This window comes from Schistocerca serialis, chromosome 6 (assembly GCF_023864345.2).
Source record: "Schistocerca serialis cubense isolate TAMUIC-IGC-003099 chromosome 6, iqSchSeri2.2, whole genome shotgun sequence".
In the NCBI taxonomy this organism is placed as follows: domain Eukaryota; kingdom Metazoa; phylum Arthropoda; class Insecta; order Orthoptera; family Acrididae; genus Schistocerca; species Schistocerca serialis.
The window spans coordinates 621,223,855-621,243,261 of NC_064643.1; the positions used below are offsets into that span (position 1 = coordinate 621,223,855).

General features: G+C 36.7%; 1 protein-coding gene across 1 annotated transcript in view; it reads left to right on the forward strand.

The window, feature by feature from the left end:
* Positions 1-12,949, forward strand: part of LOC126485004 (uncharacterized) — a 75,162-nt gene extending 62,213 nt beyond the window's left edge. Inside the window, exon 3 of the mRNA XM_050108609.1 lies at positions 10,354-12,949. Coding sequence (XP_049964566.1) covers positions 10,354-11,001 — 648 coding nt within the window. The 3' untranslated portion in view covers positions 11,002-12,949. The remainder of the gene's footprint in view (positions 1-10,353) is intronic.
* The last annotated feature ends 6,458 nt before the right edge of the window (positions 12,950-19,407 follow it).

Here is a 19,407-nt window from a genome sequence, read left to right on the forward strand (position 1 = left end):
AATTTCCAGGAGTGTATTTCAACTTGACTTTGAATGTATTTAATGTTGGCAAGCGTTTTAGTGAGAAGGCATATGGTTATATAACACAACTCCACATAAGTTTATACCTACTGTTTTTACATGCATGATAAGCTGCAGCTTAGTTTCATATGAGTGTAAATCATAGTTATGTTTGAAGATTTATAAATAAATAAAAATGCTGCCTTTTGTGAAGACCACTATTTCATATAAATATATAATAGAGGGAAACATTCCATGTGGGAAAAATATATATAAAAAACAAAGATGCTTTAACTTACCAAACGAGAAAGTGCTGGTATGTTGATAGACACAATAAAATAAAAAACACTCAAACACACACACAAATGCTCAAGCTTTCGCAACCCATGGTTGCTTCATCAGGAAAGAGGGAAGGAGAGGGAAAGATGAAAGGATGTGGGTTTTAAGGGAGAGGGTAAGGTGTCATTCCAATCCCAGGAGCGGAAAGACTTACCTCAGGGGGGAAAAGGACAGGTATACACTTGTGCACAGGCGCGCGCGCGCGCGCACGCGCGCCCACACACACACACACACACACACACACACACACACACACACACACACACACACACACACACACACATCCATACATACATACATATACAGACACAGGCAGACATATGTAAATGTAAAGTGGTTGGGCAGAGATGTACAGAGGCAAAAATGTTGTTGAATGACAGGTGAGGTACGAGGGGTGGCAACTTGAAATTAGCAGTGGTTGAGGCCTCGTGGGTCATGGGAAGAGAGAATATATTGAAGGGCAAGTTCCCATCTCCGGAGTTCTGATAGGTTGGTGTCAGTGGGAAGTATCCAGATAACCCGGACGGTGTAACACTGTGCCAAGATGTGCTGGCCGTACACCAAGGCATGTTTAGTCACAGGGTGATCCTCATTACCAACAAACACTGTCTACCTGTGTCTGTTCATGTGAATGGACAGTTTGTTGCTGGTCATTGCCACATAGAAGGCTTCACAGTGTAGGCATGTCAGTTGGTAAATCACGTGGGTGCTTTCACACGTGGCTCTGCCTTTGATCGTGTACATCTTCCGGTTTACAGGACTGGAGTAGGTGGTGATGGGAGGGTGCATGGGACAGGTTTACACCAGGGACAGTTACAAGGGTAGGAGCCAGAGGGTAGGGGAGGTGGTTTGGGGATTTCATAGGGATGAACTAAGAGGTTACGAAGGTTAGATGGACGGCGGAAAGACACTCTTGGAGGAGTGGGGAGGATTTCATGAAGGATGGATCTCATTTCAGGGCAGGATTTGAGAAAGTCGTATCCCTGCTGGAGAGCCACATTCAGAGTCTGATCCAGTCCCGGAAAGTATCCTGTCACAAGTGGAGCACTTTTGGGGTTCTTCTGTGAGGGGTTCTGGGTTTGAGGGGATGAGGAAGTGGCTCTGGTAATTTGCTTCTGTACCAAGTTGGGAGGGTAGTTGCGGGATGCGAAAGCTGTTTTCAGGTTATTGATGTAATGGTTCAGGGATTCACGACTGGAGCAGATTCATTTGCCACGAAGACCTAAGCTATAGGGAAGGGACCGTTTGATATGGAATGAGTGGCAGCTGTCATAATGGAGGTACTGTTGCTTGTTAGTGGGTTTGACATGGATGGATGTGTGAAGCTGGCCATTGGACACATGGAGGTCAATGTCGAGGAAAGTGGCATGGGATTTGGAGTAGGACCAGATGAATCTGATGGAACCAAAGGAGTTGAGGTTGGAGAGAAAATTCTGGAGTTCTTCTTCACTGTGAGTCCAGATCATGAAGATGTCATCAATAAATCTGTACCAAACTTTGGGTTGGCAGGCTTGGGTAACCAAGAAGGCCTCCTCTAAGCAACCCATAAATAGGTCATCCTAACCCACAACTTCTTCACTTTTGAAGGCCAGACATACGAACAATTAAAGAGAACAGCCATGGGTACCAGAATGGCCCCCTCGTATGCCTGGTAGGCCCTACCAGTGAGTCAGCATCTTTTATATGTGGTCAGTTTTTTATTTAGATTGTTAAGGTGTATCTTACATTTTGAATCCTCCTGAACATATATGCCGAAAAATATTCTGTGACTTACATATGATACATTTTTTTCCTACAGTTATGAAAACATGGTTTTCAGGATGGTGGTTTTGTGTGGTGTGAAAGTTAACTGCCACAGTTTTTTTCAGAATTTATGGGCCTGTTATCCCCGAACCACTGTGTTAAACTTTCGACATCTGATACTGTAGTTTCCTGCAGATTTTCCTTGCTGGGTTTTAATCAATATGCTAATGTCAACTGCAAAGGGTACTGTTCCATCATTTACTTTATCAGCCAAGTCATTTACATAAAGCAGAAATAAGACAGGTCCCAGAACTGACCATTGTGGAATTCCATACTTGAGTGTTTTGTTGTTCCTTTCTGTAACCTGTTCATGATTGTTGAGTGTGGTTGGATCCACATTTTAGGCTGACCTCTAATTCCATAATTATTTGACTAATGCAAGAGACTGTTATGATCGATAACACAATGGCTTTACTAAGATCACGAAATATTTCACATTCATATTGCTTATCATTTGATTTAAAAAGGCAAAAATTGCTGAATTGGTTGACTTTCCAGCTGTAGACCAATGTGAGTCATTTATCACAATTATTTTATTTAAGAAGGTTGTTAATCTTCCAAGGAACATTTTCCCAAAATTTTGCTGAAGTCTGACAAAACTGAAACTGGCCTATAATTAACAGCTTCACATTTGGCAGCCTATTCTGCAGATGTGTCACTTTTGCAGACTTTAGCCACTCTCATATGATGAATTTACTACATCTGTTAGCAGTTCTACAGTAAACGTTGCATTAGCTTTGATCATAGTATCTGGTATCTCTTCAGCATCCTTTGAATATTTATTAGGTAATCTCTTTATAATTGTAGATAGTTCCCCAGATTTGTAGGATACATGAATAACATATTTGCAACAACTCCTTGATCTGACTGTATTCTCTTATTGTCTGCTAGCTTGTCGTAATGTGTGTTTATCAACTGCTATGCTATATTTGAAATATAATGGTTGGAAGCACTAGCAACTTGTCTGGGGTCAGTTAGTTTACTGTTTTTCTTATTCAGCCCTGTAGTACTGTTATTATCTTACCTTGCACCAATTTCTCTTTTTATAATTAGCCATCTTGCTTTAATTTTATTCCTGAAATCACACATCAGTTAGTCACTTCCTGGTTTTCTTGCCTTTGAAATAACTTGTTTCTATCTTTTGAAATATGTAATAAAATCACAGTTACTATTTTTAATACTGTCTCCTTTTATTCTGACATGCCATCTTATCCCTTTTGGGCTGCACTTGTTTGTTTATTTGGTCAGAGTTAAATATAATTGTTTTTTTGGGAATAGCTATTTCCGAAGTATACTTAAGTGTGCCCATAAACTTAACATATTTGTCGTTGGTATCATTACAGTTGTATATATCATCGAAATTTTCTCCCTTCAGGAGGAAACAAAAGTATTCCACATTTTCTGTATTGAAATTCCTTACAGTGCATCTTATTACATGAAGTTTCGAGTCTCCTGCAAAATTCTTTATAAGAATTTGAACATATTAATCCCTAAAATATGTTTATCCCTTGTGTGTTATGGCATAGTTGCATGTATTTATCAAAAATATTGTTTCAGTTACATTTGGGCTTATATTGAATAATTCTTGGGTCTCTAATTGTCAGGTTTATTAGCAGCCTTCCTCTTGAGAGTGGTATAAGTGGTGCAGGTGGTGTCCTCGTGTGTGTGTGTGTGTGTGTGTGTGTGTGTGTGTGTGTGTGTGTGGTTGAGGTTTATGGGCGCTAAACAGCGTGGTCATCAGCGCCCATGTGGTGTCCTCCATGATCTGGTTGATGTATTCTAGTCTTCATCTGCTTCTTGTATTCTTCTGTTCTAATGACCCTCCAATGATATTTTTAATGGTATCATCTTGTCTCAACAGATGGTGAACCCGTGTATCGCTTCTGTATTGGAGCTTGTCTTCCTGCTCTCTGTAATTTTATATCTTGTCTGCATCTTGATAGCTATTATTTGAGGTTTTCATCCTTCTTGTGAGTGTTCATATTTCACTTCCATACATCACAACAGTTGAATGAATATAGTAAACTTATAATATCGTCTGTGAATTTATTGGATTTTGAGAAATCATGATTGAAGTCACCAAATATTTATATTTTTCTTGGGAGAGTTAATTTCTTCTGAAGGATTCTCCATGTGGTTATAAAACCCTTTTTTGCCACCATGTGATGACCTGCACATGCAAATAATAATTGGAATTTGGCTTGGTAATTCAGTTATGGAGAGTTCTATTCAGGGTGATTTTTACACTGTGTACAAATTCTAGGGATTGATTGATGAGAGGATACAGAATGAAAAAGGTCTAAGGAACTTATGTCCGGGAATGCATGGTTTCCACATTAGAGACCATTTATTCAATCATATATTGTTAGAGAGACTGCAGTCTAATACACACTGCACCATACAGCCACAGTTACAGTATGTATGGTTTCCTCCTAGACAGTGGTACTTTTCCTCATATGTCATGCCCAAGCACCCTCTCCTGCCATAGTAATGGGTAATGTTGTGTCCAATTCACTTCTCTTTCTGTGTCACCCTGTAGTGGATGTGATACAGTGTTACACAAAATGTTTCTGTATTCAAGTCACGAGCTTGTCAACATAGTGTTTGTTTACAGAAAGGCAAATGTCAATGGGTGGCAGGCAGCAAGGTTGTATCAGGAGACCTATCCCTGCTGGCAACAACCACAGCATTCAATGTTTGCAACAGTGTTTTGCCATTTGTCTGAGACAGTTGGCCCACCAGTACAGGATAAGCCAGATGACCACCTGGAACATCCTCCATGGCTCTTGTTACTAGTCATCACTTACAGTGCATGCAGGCTTACTAGCAACAGACTTTCCACATTGGGAGCAGTTTTGCACTGATTTCTTCACCAGACAACCATGATTCCTGGATTTGTGTCATCCATCCTATTCACAAATGAAGCCACCTTCAGCTTTCATAACAATTGTCTGTGGGATAGTATTCAGAATCCTAATGGTATGGTGACATCACACGATCAGCACCAGTGCAGCTGGAATGTGTGGGCCTGGATAACTGACGACTGTATTTTGGGACTAGTCTTCTTTCTGTGTTACCTAACAGGCAAGAACTATCAGTGTTTCTTGGGTGACTTTGCCTGCCCTGCTGGAAGAAGTGCCATTGATGATTTGAAGGGTTACGTGGCTGCTACATGATGGTACTCCAGCCCACTTTGCCACTAACGTCTGAACACATCTCGATAGTGGCTTGCCTGGTCAATGGATCGGAAGAGGGGGTCCAGATGCATGGCCTGCTAGTTCACTGGGTCTCAACCTGTGCAATTTCTGACTATGGGGCCATCTTAAAATTATCATGTATGCAGAGCCCATTCCAGATGTGGATACCATGGAGCACTGTATTCTTGCTGCTTTTGACACTGTTCAGATGCGGCCTAGCTGATATGAATGTGCGAGGCAGAACATGCTACGGCATGTACATGCATGCAATGAGGCACGTACTGTAACTGTGGTTGCATGTTATAGTGCATACTAGATCACAGACTCTGTAACAATTTATGATTATATAAATGGTCTCTAGCATGGAAATCATGAATTTTTTGGTTCTGTGTGCTCTTGTCGATCAGTCCCTACAGCTTGTATATGATGGCAAAAATCACCCTGTATATTCTTCACTAGACAAATTATTATATTTAGTTACAATTGTTGGATTCCATATTTTCTCTAAGAAAAAGGATCAAGATCATTTAACATTGTTTTTGTTTGATTAAGTTTATTGGACAGTGATTGAATATTCTCATGGAGCAATTAAAGTTGAGTACGGGGATTATATTATTTTTTGCTTGACCACTTAACTCACTTTTTGTACTAGTGTCTTTAGTAGAAAAAATATCCTGATTAGTCTTGTTGTTTGGCTTTTGCCTTGTTTGTACACTGGTTGTGGGACTCTGTAGTTCCTCTGTCAAGCTGTTTCCAATTCCCAGTGTATTACAGTTCTTTTTTCACCTGTCTATCCATTAGCGACTGCACTGTTGCTGTATGTATTGGTTTGAAATTTAGCTCAGTAGGTGTGCTGTTGTTTCTTCCCTTTTGCTTGTTTGTGCTCACATACTGATGCATAATTATGAACTTGCAGCAAGCTGCAGGTCAAAAATAGGTCTGAATTTTGTCTTAATATTGAAGTAAATGGTTGTAGCTCTGCCATATGTTGCATTGAGAAGTATCCATTTTTTGTTTCTTGATGGTGGCTAGTTTCGGATACATGTGTCCATCTTCAAACCATCCGTGCTGTAAGTATGAGAAACAGGCAATAGCCCATGTACAGAATCTGCCTCTGCAGTAATCAAAGTAGTATGTGGCCAACTTAACAGCAGCAAAGTATACCACATAAGATGGACATTAGAGAACACTGTATTTGGCTTTTCTATTTTTGCCATACACATGAAAGAGGTATGCCTATTGCAAATGTGAATCTGTTTACATGGAGACAATGAGCTGTGTATTTTTCTTTCCAGCCATTCAGTGTTGAAATTTGGAGTGTTTCTTTGTACACACATTTATAGCAGTATTGATTTTTCTATCATGAAGTGATTCAGAACTTAATTTTTACATTCAGGCCTTGGGCATCTGATGTAAAAGGTGCTGGATGAATTATTCCATTGATTTTGTGGGCTAGTTCCAGTATGCATTCCAGAGAATCTGTTATGTTCCTATGCAATTCTTCCAGAGGTTTTGCTGTGTCATTTGAGCCATCAATTTCCTGAAAGGTTCTTAGTTGATTTGTCTGTGTTTGTAGTAACTTCCTTGATGGGTGCACCAGGTTTTATAATACTTTGCAGAGTGAAGTGGCTAACTAATTTGTCCTGTAGCAATTTCCCACAGTTCCTTCATTGACTATCAGTTATGATAAGCATTTTGTCTCTTTGATTATTTGTTATCAATGCACTACACTTTTGTTTTTCAAAGTCAACAAATGAATTAGTTCAAGATCACCCCACATATTATGTAGCACTTCAAACCAGTTGTGTGTTGCACCTTGCTGGCCAATGTCTTTAATAGAAGTTATTTTAGGACTAACCACTCATGTGTTTTCACTTGTATCATAACTCAGATTTTTCACTAAAGCTTGTTCATAATGGCTTTGGGTTACATAATAAGTGCAAGTCTCCTTGTAACTTTTGGGTAAGTCAGTTCACAGGCTGGAGGAAGGCAGTACCTCCAGTAGCACCAAGTCTAGTAAACCATTGTTGTGTTCAAACGACTTTCATGTTAAGGACAGCTCTGCACAAACAGAGATGAGCAATCCTAAATTCAGAGCTCCATGTCCCTGAAAGATGCTCATGCTTCACTGTCAGTTATTAGCAGTGCACAGATTTTTAAGGGGGGATGTTCATGAAAACCACACACTACTTCAAAAATGCACCAAATACACAGTTTTGGAGATATGGCAATGAAATTTTGTACCATGCTTTACATGAAAGTAACACATTTACATATAAAATCCTTTGATTATGTATATTCAACTTTTTTAAATGAAATTTGAAGTTTTATTTTCAAAAACTAATGTATATGTTCCTTTTTCTCAGAAAGTATTCAAGACATTTCTACAAAAATTTCTCTGTTTCCTCTCTTTATATGTTGTAAGCTTCTCTCATGATGTTTCTGGAACAGGTCAAATAGGAGAATTTTCATAATTTTTTTAATTCTAATTCCACAAGTACAATTTTAAATTCATGCAAAATTCCAAGCACTTTGCCCCATATCTAGGCTTGCAATCAGAGTTTCAAAATTTGCTCTTGAGACAATGTTTATTGGGTTTGCAGAAATATGTGTACTAAATTTCATAATTCTAGCATTCATATAATCTGAGGAATAGGTACATAAACTTTAAAAAACAAACTTCTCAGGAAACACAAATTAAAGTTCAACCTAACTTTTTTCCTTATGTCACTTCTTCAGAAGGCGCCACATGTGTACTCTGGGTTGTCTTTCCCTTCAAGGCTTCTCTTCTGGTTCCTTGTTGTCTGTCTTCTTTCCTTTACCAGGTCTTCAACTGACTTTTCAGCTGCAGAGACGCACTGTGAATCTATTTTTCTTAGGATGTCTAGAGTAAAATTTCCTATCTTGAAGCTCATTCTTTCTAATACCTTCATCCTCCCAACATTCCCATCATTAAATACAATAACTGCATCATAAGTTGCAATTCTGACAACTGTAGCTGATGCAAATGTGTTTTTACGGCATTGTTTCCATATGAGTGAATTTAGAGACTCATTTGGATTTTGGGTTTTGCCATGAACACACTTTTTGAGAAGTACAGGATTGGCCAGAAACATGTAAGTGGGCTTGACAAGATCCTGGATACAATTTGGAAGCCTCTCCTTGTGAATGTAGGGGTTGTTACCCCTCTGAGCTTGTACATATTTATACCAGCTAATGTGGCACAGACTATGAATAGGGTGTTCATCTGTTGACAACATGTGGAAATATGTAGCCCATACTGCACTTTTCATATCATTTACACTGGATAGGTTCTGTCTGATAGCTTTGCCATAATACACTTGAAGAGAGTCTGTCATCTTTGTGAGTCTGGTGTGTCCACCAATGCCCTTTCCATCTTCCAACTTTTTGCCCTTCATGTCACTGACAAGTTTCCTCAATCTTGAGCCCATTCTCTTCTGGATGTGACCTATGCATTCAAGTTTCTCAGTTGAAAGTTCTCCATAAGGTTTGCTCTCATTCACAGACTTGAATGCTCTGGAGTCACCATCCCCAAGATATTTCACATATCTGACACAACGTTCCTTGACAGATCTCTTAAAAATAATTTGCATACCAGCTCCTTCCATTCCACCACTAGAATCAGAAAGTGTTTTCCTGCAGTTATGTCCTTTTACATCTTCTTCACATTCTGCACTAAGTGCACAGTTATGGCAGAATCTGCTCATAACTTGAACATCTAGTACCTCCCCTGTGTCAATACTTATGACACTTGACACACCATATAAAGACGTATGCCCTCTTTTCATGAATGTACCATCACGACACAACAAGATCTGTCCTAACATGACCAGAATCGTTCTCATCTAATGGGTCATTGTTTGCAATAGCTTCTACTGTAGCTGCTATCATACTGTCCTCACACATGTCAGAAATTATGTTTTCCAGTACACAGTTTATTTGTGTAAATTTCAGGCATGGTGCTGGCATATTCATTATTCCGCACAATAAATTTCCCCCTTCTCTCCCAACTCCAATGCACCTCAATCCATGGGTAAACCTCATTTTAGCTTCATAGTACCAGTTTTTACATTTAGAAGTTTTGAATTAGCTATCATCATCACATTTTTTGCACACAATATGCAGATCTGAATGTTATCAATACCACACGTCTTACAAACATAAGAAAATTTCACTGCTGCAGTCAATAATTCAAGGTGAGTTAACCTAAATCCAGTGTACCGAGATTCATCAGTGTAGTATGCACCATTCACCTCACCAATTTTTCGCTTGGAGCTGCTAGGAGATGAGTTCACATTTTCGCCAGATGTTCTTACTTCGGATGTAGCCTCATTGCTGGTTTCTCATTGTTTCTCGCATCTTCCATTCACTAACTTATTCAAATGCAGTTTATCCAGTTTTTTGTTCACTGAGCCGGTATTGAAGTGCTGCTTCAAAACATGGGTGTGGCAGGGAGGCTGTGTTGCACTTTTAATTAATTTTCAGGCACTTCGGATGTGATTTCAACATTGAAACTTTGGGAACTTATTGTCCATGAGTTGTACTAACAAATAAAAAATAAATCGAAAAATGACATTTTTGGTCAATTTCATCAACGTCCCTCCTTAATATCCTCCTTGGCAAAATAAACATGCTAACTTTGTTTACTATATTGCCCACAAGGATTTACCTAACAAAATAGGAAGACAAATATATGCAAAATATATAAGCAGTTTTTCTCACAGACAAGAAAATATTGTTTTTTGAGATAATGGGGAATATTGTAACAGAGATTAATGAGTTTTACCAGGAACATTAAATATCTATGCAATACTATGTCTTAACTACAATTCATGTTCTGGAATAAATGTATGTGCACAAAATAATTAAAGATAGTGTTCATAAATAGCATTTCTTAATAGACACTGCAAATGTTCCATTTATGGATATCAATGAATTCTTGTGCTTTAAGATGTTATGACTTATTAACTTCACAATTAATTTTATATTTCAGGTTGTTATTGAAAATTCGCATATCAAAGATATTCGACTACATGCATTTAATGTTGAAGCTGAAACATTCATAATGGTAAATAATTCAGGATTCAGATCAGTAATGCCTGGAGGATTCATCATTTCTGCACATCACATTGAAATAAGTAGAAATAGATTTGGTTATTTAATGACTAGGTCATTAGAAAACATAAGATCAAATTTATTGTCGCATTCTACCAACCCCATCTACATTTTTAAGCAGAATTACATTGAATCTGCAGATGTAGGATCTCTTCACTGTAATGTTTCTTCCTTTACTGAACATAATGGTATAATATACATATCAGATAATAAATTTGTCTGTTCATGTATTCATTTAAGTTGGATCACACAAATTGCAGATTCAGAACCAGAACTTGCTCAGTTTTACAAAACACTATTGGAAAATGATAAAAATAATACTTGCTCTATAGGTCTGTGCAGTTTCCCCCTCAGTTCATTGCGGAAAATGATAAACACAGAATATCAGTGTGTTGCAAACATTACTTATGATGAAATATGTAATCTTTATGCCATTTTTTCTATTTCTAGAAGCTCTTCCCAACAGGCCAACTTTCTTGCTGTTTTACTATTGGTTATAGCAGAAATAATAGTCACATCACAATAAACTTGTATGCATTATTCTGACTGTTCTTGTTGTAAATTTTAAAAGTGGAAATGAAAAGTAGCATATAATTTCTCGGTCAGAATATACTTGATATATAAATGAAGAATGTACACAATGCTTTCCGTACACAATGCTTTCCGTGTCAATCAAACGTAAAACTATCCAGAAGCTAAAAGGTAACCAAGAGACATTCCATAAATTTGACAAAAAGATGTAACTGCAACAAAAGTAAAACATATTAATGAGTACTGGCACTGCAGGATGTAAATGCCTCAATTTCAATGTCCTGCTACTGATGTACTTGGAAAAGTTAGTTTTAATTTGATAGGAAAATTGTGACCTTCAGGGCTGTGAATGTATTAAACTGAAGTTCACAAGGGAAGTTTGTTGACCAGACTGAATAGCAAACTTGTGAAGTAGAGGACATAGTTTAGCTATTCAACCACATCTCGATTCACTGACTTTTGGACATCATATAATCTACAAAAAGATCTGCTCTCTCTCTCTCTCTCTCTCTCTCTCTCTCTCTCTCTCTCTCTCTCTGTGCAAGAAACTTTGTGTTTTTTTGTTAGAATGACATATTGTTATCAGTTTTCAAGAAAGCCCTTGAAGATTTTGTTGTAACTATCATAGACAGATTTTTATTCAACACAAGAATATGAATAGAGAAGTACACATTTGGAACTCAAAGCTGCAAAATTACAATACTGAGAATTGTGTGACATTGCATGACTTGAGGAAACTCCAGAGAGACAGCAGAATCCACTGACAGCACACATAGGATCTTATATAACACAGTCTACAGCAAGTGCCCAATTACAGTCAATGTCACAATGGATGGGTTCTGCTGGTGGCACAGTAATACTAATGTAAGGCAGTACCACAGATGCAATAAAGTTGAATGACTGTGCTGCAGCCTTTATGCAATGGGGACATGGCCCATACAAGTTAGCATGAACTAATAAACTGGCAGTTCCGATATGTATTCTGTGGTGGAACCTTAGGTGATGTGCTTCTTTGAGCAACCCAAGTGTGCTACTGAGACAGATATCCATAGATGAAATAGCTACATATGGTTGAAAGTGCCAGTCCTCTGAAGCAGTGAAGGAAGGATGACTGGAGCTCATATACCATCTTCAGGGTCCACCGTGAAGTCTTGTGACAGTGCTCACTGCAGAAGATATGTCTCATTGTCTGGCAGCACCATCCAACCTGTTCGGCTAGGGTTGGAACTGAGGGCATTCGAATCAATGCTGGCCGGCCATGGTATATAATTGGTGCCCAGCAGCATATTCATTTTTGCAAAAATTCTCCACAGTCACAGCCAAGTCATAAACAGTGGCAGAGGGGTGATCCGAAGGTCATGATTTAATGACCCCACTGTTATGAAGTTCTGAGTTGCCCATGGGCATAATGACTTTACCGAAGGCACTATGTACCACCAGAAGTGAAACAGTTGCTGCAGATGTACTTGCTGGACATGACAGCAGTGATGGTGGAAGTGGCTACACAGATGTAGCTGGTTGATTTGAAGTAAAAAAGTACCATGATTGGTGGCTATTGTTTGCAAGGATGTGAGGTCACCATACACACATTCACTATGCTGTCAATTATACTAGGCACTTACCAAAATAACCACATCCAAATAAGAGCACCTTTATGGAAATGAGGAGATCATTTTGAACACGTATGGGAAGCAGGCAGCTGAAGAAGTGAGAATAGTCCAGAATTATCTAGTGCGGAATAATTCTACAGGGATTTTGCCATTCATACGTGAAGGCTCATATCAAAGCATTATGCTCCTGAATGTATGTGTAGTTTTGCGTGGTAAAAAATCAGTAGTCGGCATTAAGTAATAATCTGCTTTTATCAAACGTGTCAGTATATCAGTTTGTTTCCAAAGAGAGAGAATTTGTTCAGGTATAAATTCAAAAGATCTTTAAAAGAATAGTGGGGGGGAGGGGAAGGGGGGTGGGCAGCACAGTTTCCGTCTCTTTTCAACAGTATGTTCCCTCAAAAATTGCATAACATTTTACAGTGCTGTTTAGTGCATTACCATGAAAACCAGAAATGTTAAACAGCTGCATTACAGCAACCTGGATTAATGTCAGAGTTTAAAATTGTTTACTCAAATAAACTGAAATTATTTTTTTAACTTTTAAATATTTCTGATCACTCATCACTTTTCAGGTAATTTAATGTAATACTTTTCACTGGTATATAATTTATATCAACTTTCTTTTCACTAATAATCAAAATATTCAGTCTTAAATCTCCATTCATCATATATAGTCTGAAATTAATATATTGTCTAAATTGCTATCGTATTTAGATTTCAATTTTGATGTGGTTTATCAGTGATTTATGAATTCTGTTTCAAATATACAAGGTTAAATAATTTCTGGTAAATGTCACAAATAAAAATTCATCAAACAACTCCTTATTGGTTTTCAAAACTTCCATTATAAAAATATGTTACATTTATTAACAAGCATGCCAAAGCAAATGAGACTGAAAATGAACCAATACAAGATTACTTTAACACTGATATCTTCTTGTCTTTTCTTTTTTTCCAATTACAATAATCATCAGCAGTATTCCTAACACAGCAGAACACATCTTCTGTGAGGAGTGGCTGTTGGGTAAGAAATAACTCAGTTCAGCATCTCCAAATCTGCAGACAACACTAGACGATCCGTCAGCTTTTACCATGGTTCCACATTGAACACATAACAAATAAAAAACACAAACATCCAGTAGTATTTAGACAATGACACTTATTAATCCAACAAAATTAATTGCCATGCATTGAAATAAGTAGCATGACGCACTTAACCATGTACAGTGATGGCAGTGTGCTCTGTAGTGGTACAGCTCCAAATGTTGAAACACGACACACATACTCGTAAAGTCCAGTTAATGCCTGTCTTATAATTTCCCTAGCTACATCTGTCATGTGACATTCAAATATGCATGTTAGATTTTCCACTTTCCCCTTACTCTAGGAGTAGATTAAGAAGGAAATCAATTATGGATGATATTATTGGTGGTAAAAAATTGAAATTTATTGCTAGATAAACTGTGCGCCATTATCAGAGATGACAGTATGTGGAAACATTATTCCAAAGAATTTGGTAAGTGCCTTCAATATCTCCTGTTATGTTTGTGCATTTATAAACGATGCTCAGGCAATTAGAAAGAGCAGGGACTTTAATCAACTGCATCAACTTTAAGAATGGATTCAAAAATTACATGAATTGGCTGACACAGATGCATGGGATTGGCCATAATGCGAAAGAGGCAATCGATGATATATCACTTTTGCTATGTTCTGTGACAGTCAGTATCTTATTGATATCGGTGTCATAGTTTGCCTCTGAGTTTCAGTTGTGTACTACTATTTTCATAGCCATTGTGCTCAATAAACATCTGCCTACTTCGGATAGAACAATCTTTTCATGTCATGTCTTGCCACATTCTACATTTCATTAACAAGTATGTGAATGAGTCTAATTCCTGTTATATTTTTTGTATCTACACTGCTATCATGTTAATAAGAAAGAATGACATTCTTCTATATTGTGTCATTTTCCTTCCCTTTTTTCATTCTGTCTGTTTCCCCCCCCCCCCCCCCCCCCCCTCAGTCAGCACCTCACCGGAGATAATTCTTTGATCAAAGATGTTGTTTCAAGCACTTATAATAACTGTCTCTGACTACTTTACATAACTGGTACTTTTGGGGATGTGTTAAATTCATTGTATTTCAAACTTCCTGTGTACCTCTTAGAGAGTAGTCACAGACTACATACACTTAATAAGAACTTTAAGAAACACCTTCCTTCTCTTTCTCGCATTTTAACATTTGTGAAGTGATGGATGATGATCAACCATTTTGAAATTTTACTATGTTTTCACAGAACATGATCATTTGCAAATAAGTATCTTACCGTTATATTTTATAATATACAGTTACATTTGTATTAAGTGCTTCAAATAAAGGAGCAGGTCATTATGTTAGTTTGTCGCATTGAACATTCACTGTGTTTTTAACAATGTAGTCATTGGTTTAGTCTCTGTGGCCAATGGTAACCTTATAACCCTTACGATTTTAATAGTCATGGGCAGAATTATTGACTATTTTCACAGACTACATACACTATTATATACTTTGCCTCAGTTAATAATTCATTGTGAGATTATTTCACCATTTTACAATAAAACAATTGCTACTGCAGTCTCAGGAAGGGAAGTGAACTGTGCCCAGTAAAATGTACCAAACAAGGTGGAATAGGGCTAAGACACTGGACTTGCACTAGTGCAGTTCAAATCCTTGTTTAGTTAACCAGATTCAGGTTTTCCACAGTTTCCGTGAACTGCTTAAGGCAAAGCATGATCAATTTCTTTCCCCCCCTTTTTTTTATGATCCAAGCTTGTGCTTTGTCTTAATGATGTCACTGTTAAACCTTAATCTTCCTTTTCTATCGTTATCTACAAAAAGTATTGTTTTCTTCAGTGTGTGCTTCTGAGTGTTCTGCTAAGTTATTCTTTCCATTTTATGCACACCATTAATCAATCAAGCAAAAAAGCCTGAAAAATCATATTAAAGTTATACCAAAGTCATTAAAGTTAGTTTTCATGCATGCTGTTGTCTTTGGTGGTATTAATTGTGTGACAATAGTCTTAGAAGAATAGTCGTGTTTTGTCTCTTGCTATTTTTAACATTACCATTCTCAAACACTGTCCAATTTGATATCCTAGTCCATAGCACAAATACGGTAACATTTTCTTCAAAAGATCTCATTACTTAATTTTCCTGTTATGCTTTTGTTCCTTGCATACATAAGAATGATAATGTGCAACCAAACTTGGAATAATTCCATGAGAAACCAAGTATTTCACTTATATTTTCAGCAGAAACAAACAGCATTTATAGGTTGAACAGTGTGTCATGCACCAGGCAGACATGGATATCAATTGCACATGTAGTTAATTTGATATTGTAAAAAATTAAAATTTATGAAAGCCAGTTTCTCAACTTGGGTACTCTCTGTCAGCTATTTTCTGTTTTGCTTATGTAGCAAAGAAATGTTGATCCTAATATTAACACTAAAAACATATTTTTTACTGCATGTAATTTCTAATGTGTTTCACAGTTCCTCAGATGAAATGTCAGATACAGTCATCAGACTTTTTCATCAAAAACAGTTTTTAGAACCAATGAACTAATTTCAATACTAATTTAATCTTTGTTGTTAAATGATTTCTACTTAATGTAATATTTAAGAATTAAAATTTGAACTGGAAATTGTGTTATGTTTTTCTGTGTGTTCAGAATAAAGAAATCTGAACTGCAGATATGATGGCAGCTATTAAGATAACTTGTGCAAAGACCAAAAGACCTGTAATCTAATTCAGCCAGTTTTTTGTTTTATATTTCATTGTATTGGTGCATGATAACAGTATAAAATTCTTATGAATGTAACAGATGAAATAAAGATGTGCAAAATATGAAAATGAAGGACTTTCTTTGCAAATCTTAATCTTGAAATTCCTACAAAGTTAAACTCTCGCAGCAAACACAGTACTAGTTCTGGTATTGTCATGATGCATTTCCTCCCTGATGGTAAGTTTTAGAATATCACTTTTAATACAGATTGATGAAACAAAGGTGTATGAATTCACGATCACCAGTACAGAGAACCTGGCCTAATGAATCAGATATAATTTTTTGTGTTGCTGAAATGTAAATGATGTGAGAATAATGTCAACATAAAAGCAAACCCTGTAAAATATGTAATTAGAAGAATTCAAAATGTAGTTCTTCAGGCTGTCCTGATGGTCCACTTACATCTTGAGGTGTCGTGTCTTCTGCTGGATATAAGTGCCATCAATACACAGTGTTTCAACAACTTGACTCATGGTCTACATCATGTGGATTAGATTAGATTAGATTAATACTAGTTCCATGGATCATGAATACGATATTTCGTAATGATGTGGAACGAGTCGAATTTTCCAATGCATGACATAATTAGGTTAATTTAACAACATACTTAAGTTAATATAACAACTTTATTTTTTTGTGTTTTTTTGTTTTCCTTTATTTTTTATTTTTATTTTTTATTTTTTTAATATTTTTGTTTTTTTTTCTTTTTTTTCTTAATTTATATCTAAAAATTCCTCTATGGAGTAGAAGGAGTTGTCATTCAGAAATTCTTTTAATTTCTTCTTAAATACTTGTTGGTTATCTGTCAGACTTTTGATACTATTTGGTAAGAGACCAAAGACTTTAGTGCCAGTATAATTCACCCCTTTCTGTGCCAAAGTTAGATTTAATCTTGAATAGTGAAGATCATCCTTTCTCCTAGTATTGTAGTTATGCACACTGCTATTACTTTTGAATTGGGTTTGGTTGTTAATAACAAATTTCATAAGAGAGTATATATACTGAGAAGCTACTGTGAATATTCCTAGATCCTTAAATAAATGTCTGCAGGATGATCTTGGGTGGACTCCAGCTATTATTCTGATTACACGCTTTTGTGCAATAAATACTTTATTCCTCAGTGATGAATTACCCCAAAATATTATGCCATATGAAAGCAATGAGTGAAAATAGGCGTAGTAAGCTAATTTACTAAGATGTTTATCACCAAAATTTGCAATGACCCTTATTGCATAAGTAGCTGAACTCAAACGTTTCAGCAGATCATCAATGTGTTTCTTCCAATTTAATCTCTCATCAATGGACATACCTAAAAATTTGGAATATTCTACCTTAGCTATATGCTTCTGATTAAGGTCTATATTTATTAATGGCGTCATACCATTCACTGTACGGAACTGTATGTACTGTGTCTTATCAAAATTCAGAGAGAGTCCGTTTACAAGGAACCACTTAGTAATTTTCTGAAAGACAGTATTGGCAATTTCATCAGTTAATTCTTGTTTCTCAGGTGTGATTACTATACTTGTATCATCAGCGAAGAGAACTATCTTTGCCTCTTCATGAATATAGAATGGCAAGTCATTAATATATAATAAGAACAACAAAGGACCCAAGACTGACCCTTGTGGAACCCCATTCTTGATAGTCCCCCAGTTTGAGGAATGTGCTGATCTTTGCATGTTACGAGAACTACTTATTTCAACTTTCTGCACTCTTCCAGTTAGGTACGAATTAAACCATTTGTGCACTGTCCCACTCATGCCACAATACTTGAGCTTGTCTAGCAGAATTTCATGATTTACACAATCAAAAGCCTTTGAGAGATCACAAAAAATCCCAATGGGTGGTGTTCGGTTATTCAGATCATTCAAAATTTGACTGGTGAAAGCATATATGGCATTTTCTGTTGAAAAACCTTTCTGGAAACCAAACTGACATTTTGTTAGTACTTCATTTTTACAGATATGTGAAGCTACTCTTGAATACATTACTTTCTCAAAAATTTTGGATAAAGCTGTTAGAAGGGAGATTGGACGGTAATTGTTGACATCAGATCTATCCCCCTTTTTATGCAAAGGTATAACAATAGCATATTTCAGTCTATCAGGGAAAATGCCCTGTTCCAGAGAGCTATTACACAGGTGGCTGAGAATCTTACTTATCTGTTGAGAACAAGCTTTTAGTATTTTGCTGGAAATGCCATCAATTCCATGTGAGTTTTTGCTTTTAAGCAAGTTTATTATTTTCCTAATTTCAGAGGGAGAAGTGGGTGAGATTTCAATTGTATCAAATTGCATAGGTATGGCCTCTTCCATTAACAGCCTAGCATCTTCTAATGAACACCTGGATCCTACTATATCCACAACATTTAGAAAATGATTATTAAAAATATTTTCAACTTCTGACTTTTTGTTCGTAAAGTTTTCATTCAATTTGATGGTAATACTGTCTTCCTCTGCTCTTGGTTGACCTGTTTCTCTTTTAATAATATTCCAAATTGTTTTAATTTTATTATCAGAGTTGCTGATTTCAGACATGATACACATATTCCTGGATTTTTTAATAACTTTTCTTAATATATAACAGTAGTTTTTATAATTTTTGATAGTTTCTGGGTCACTACTCTTTCTTGCTGTCAGATACATTTCCCTTTTCCGGTTACAAGATATTTTTATACCCTTAGTAAGCCATGGTTTGTTACAAGGTTTCTTACGAGTATATTTAACTATTTTCTTGGGGAAGCAGTTTTCAAATGCATTTACAAAAATGTCATGAAATAAATTATATTTTAAATTGGCATCAGGTTCACGGTACACCTCATTCCAGTCTAACTGCTGTACGCTTTCCCTGAAATTTGCAATTGTTAAATCGTTGACTGAACGTACTACTTTGGAGGACTGTTTAGTATTGCTGAATGGAGCTATGTCATATATTGTAACTAGCTGTGCACCATGATC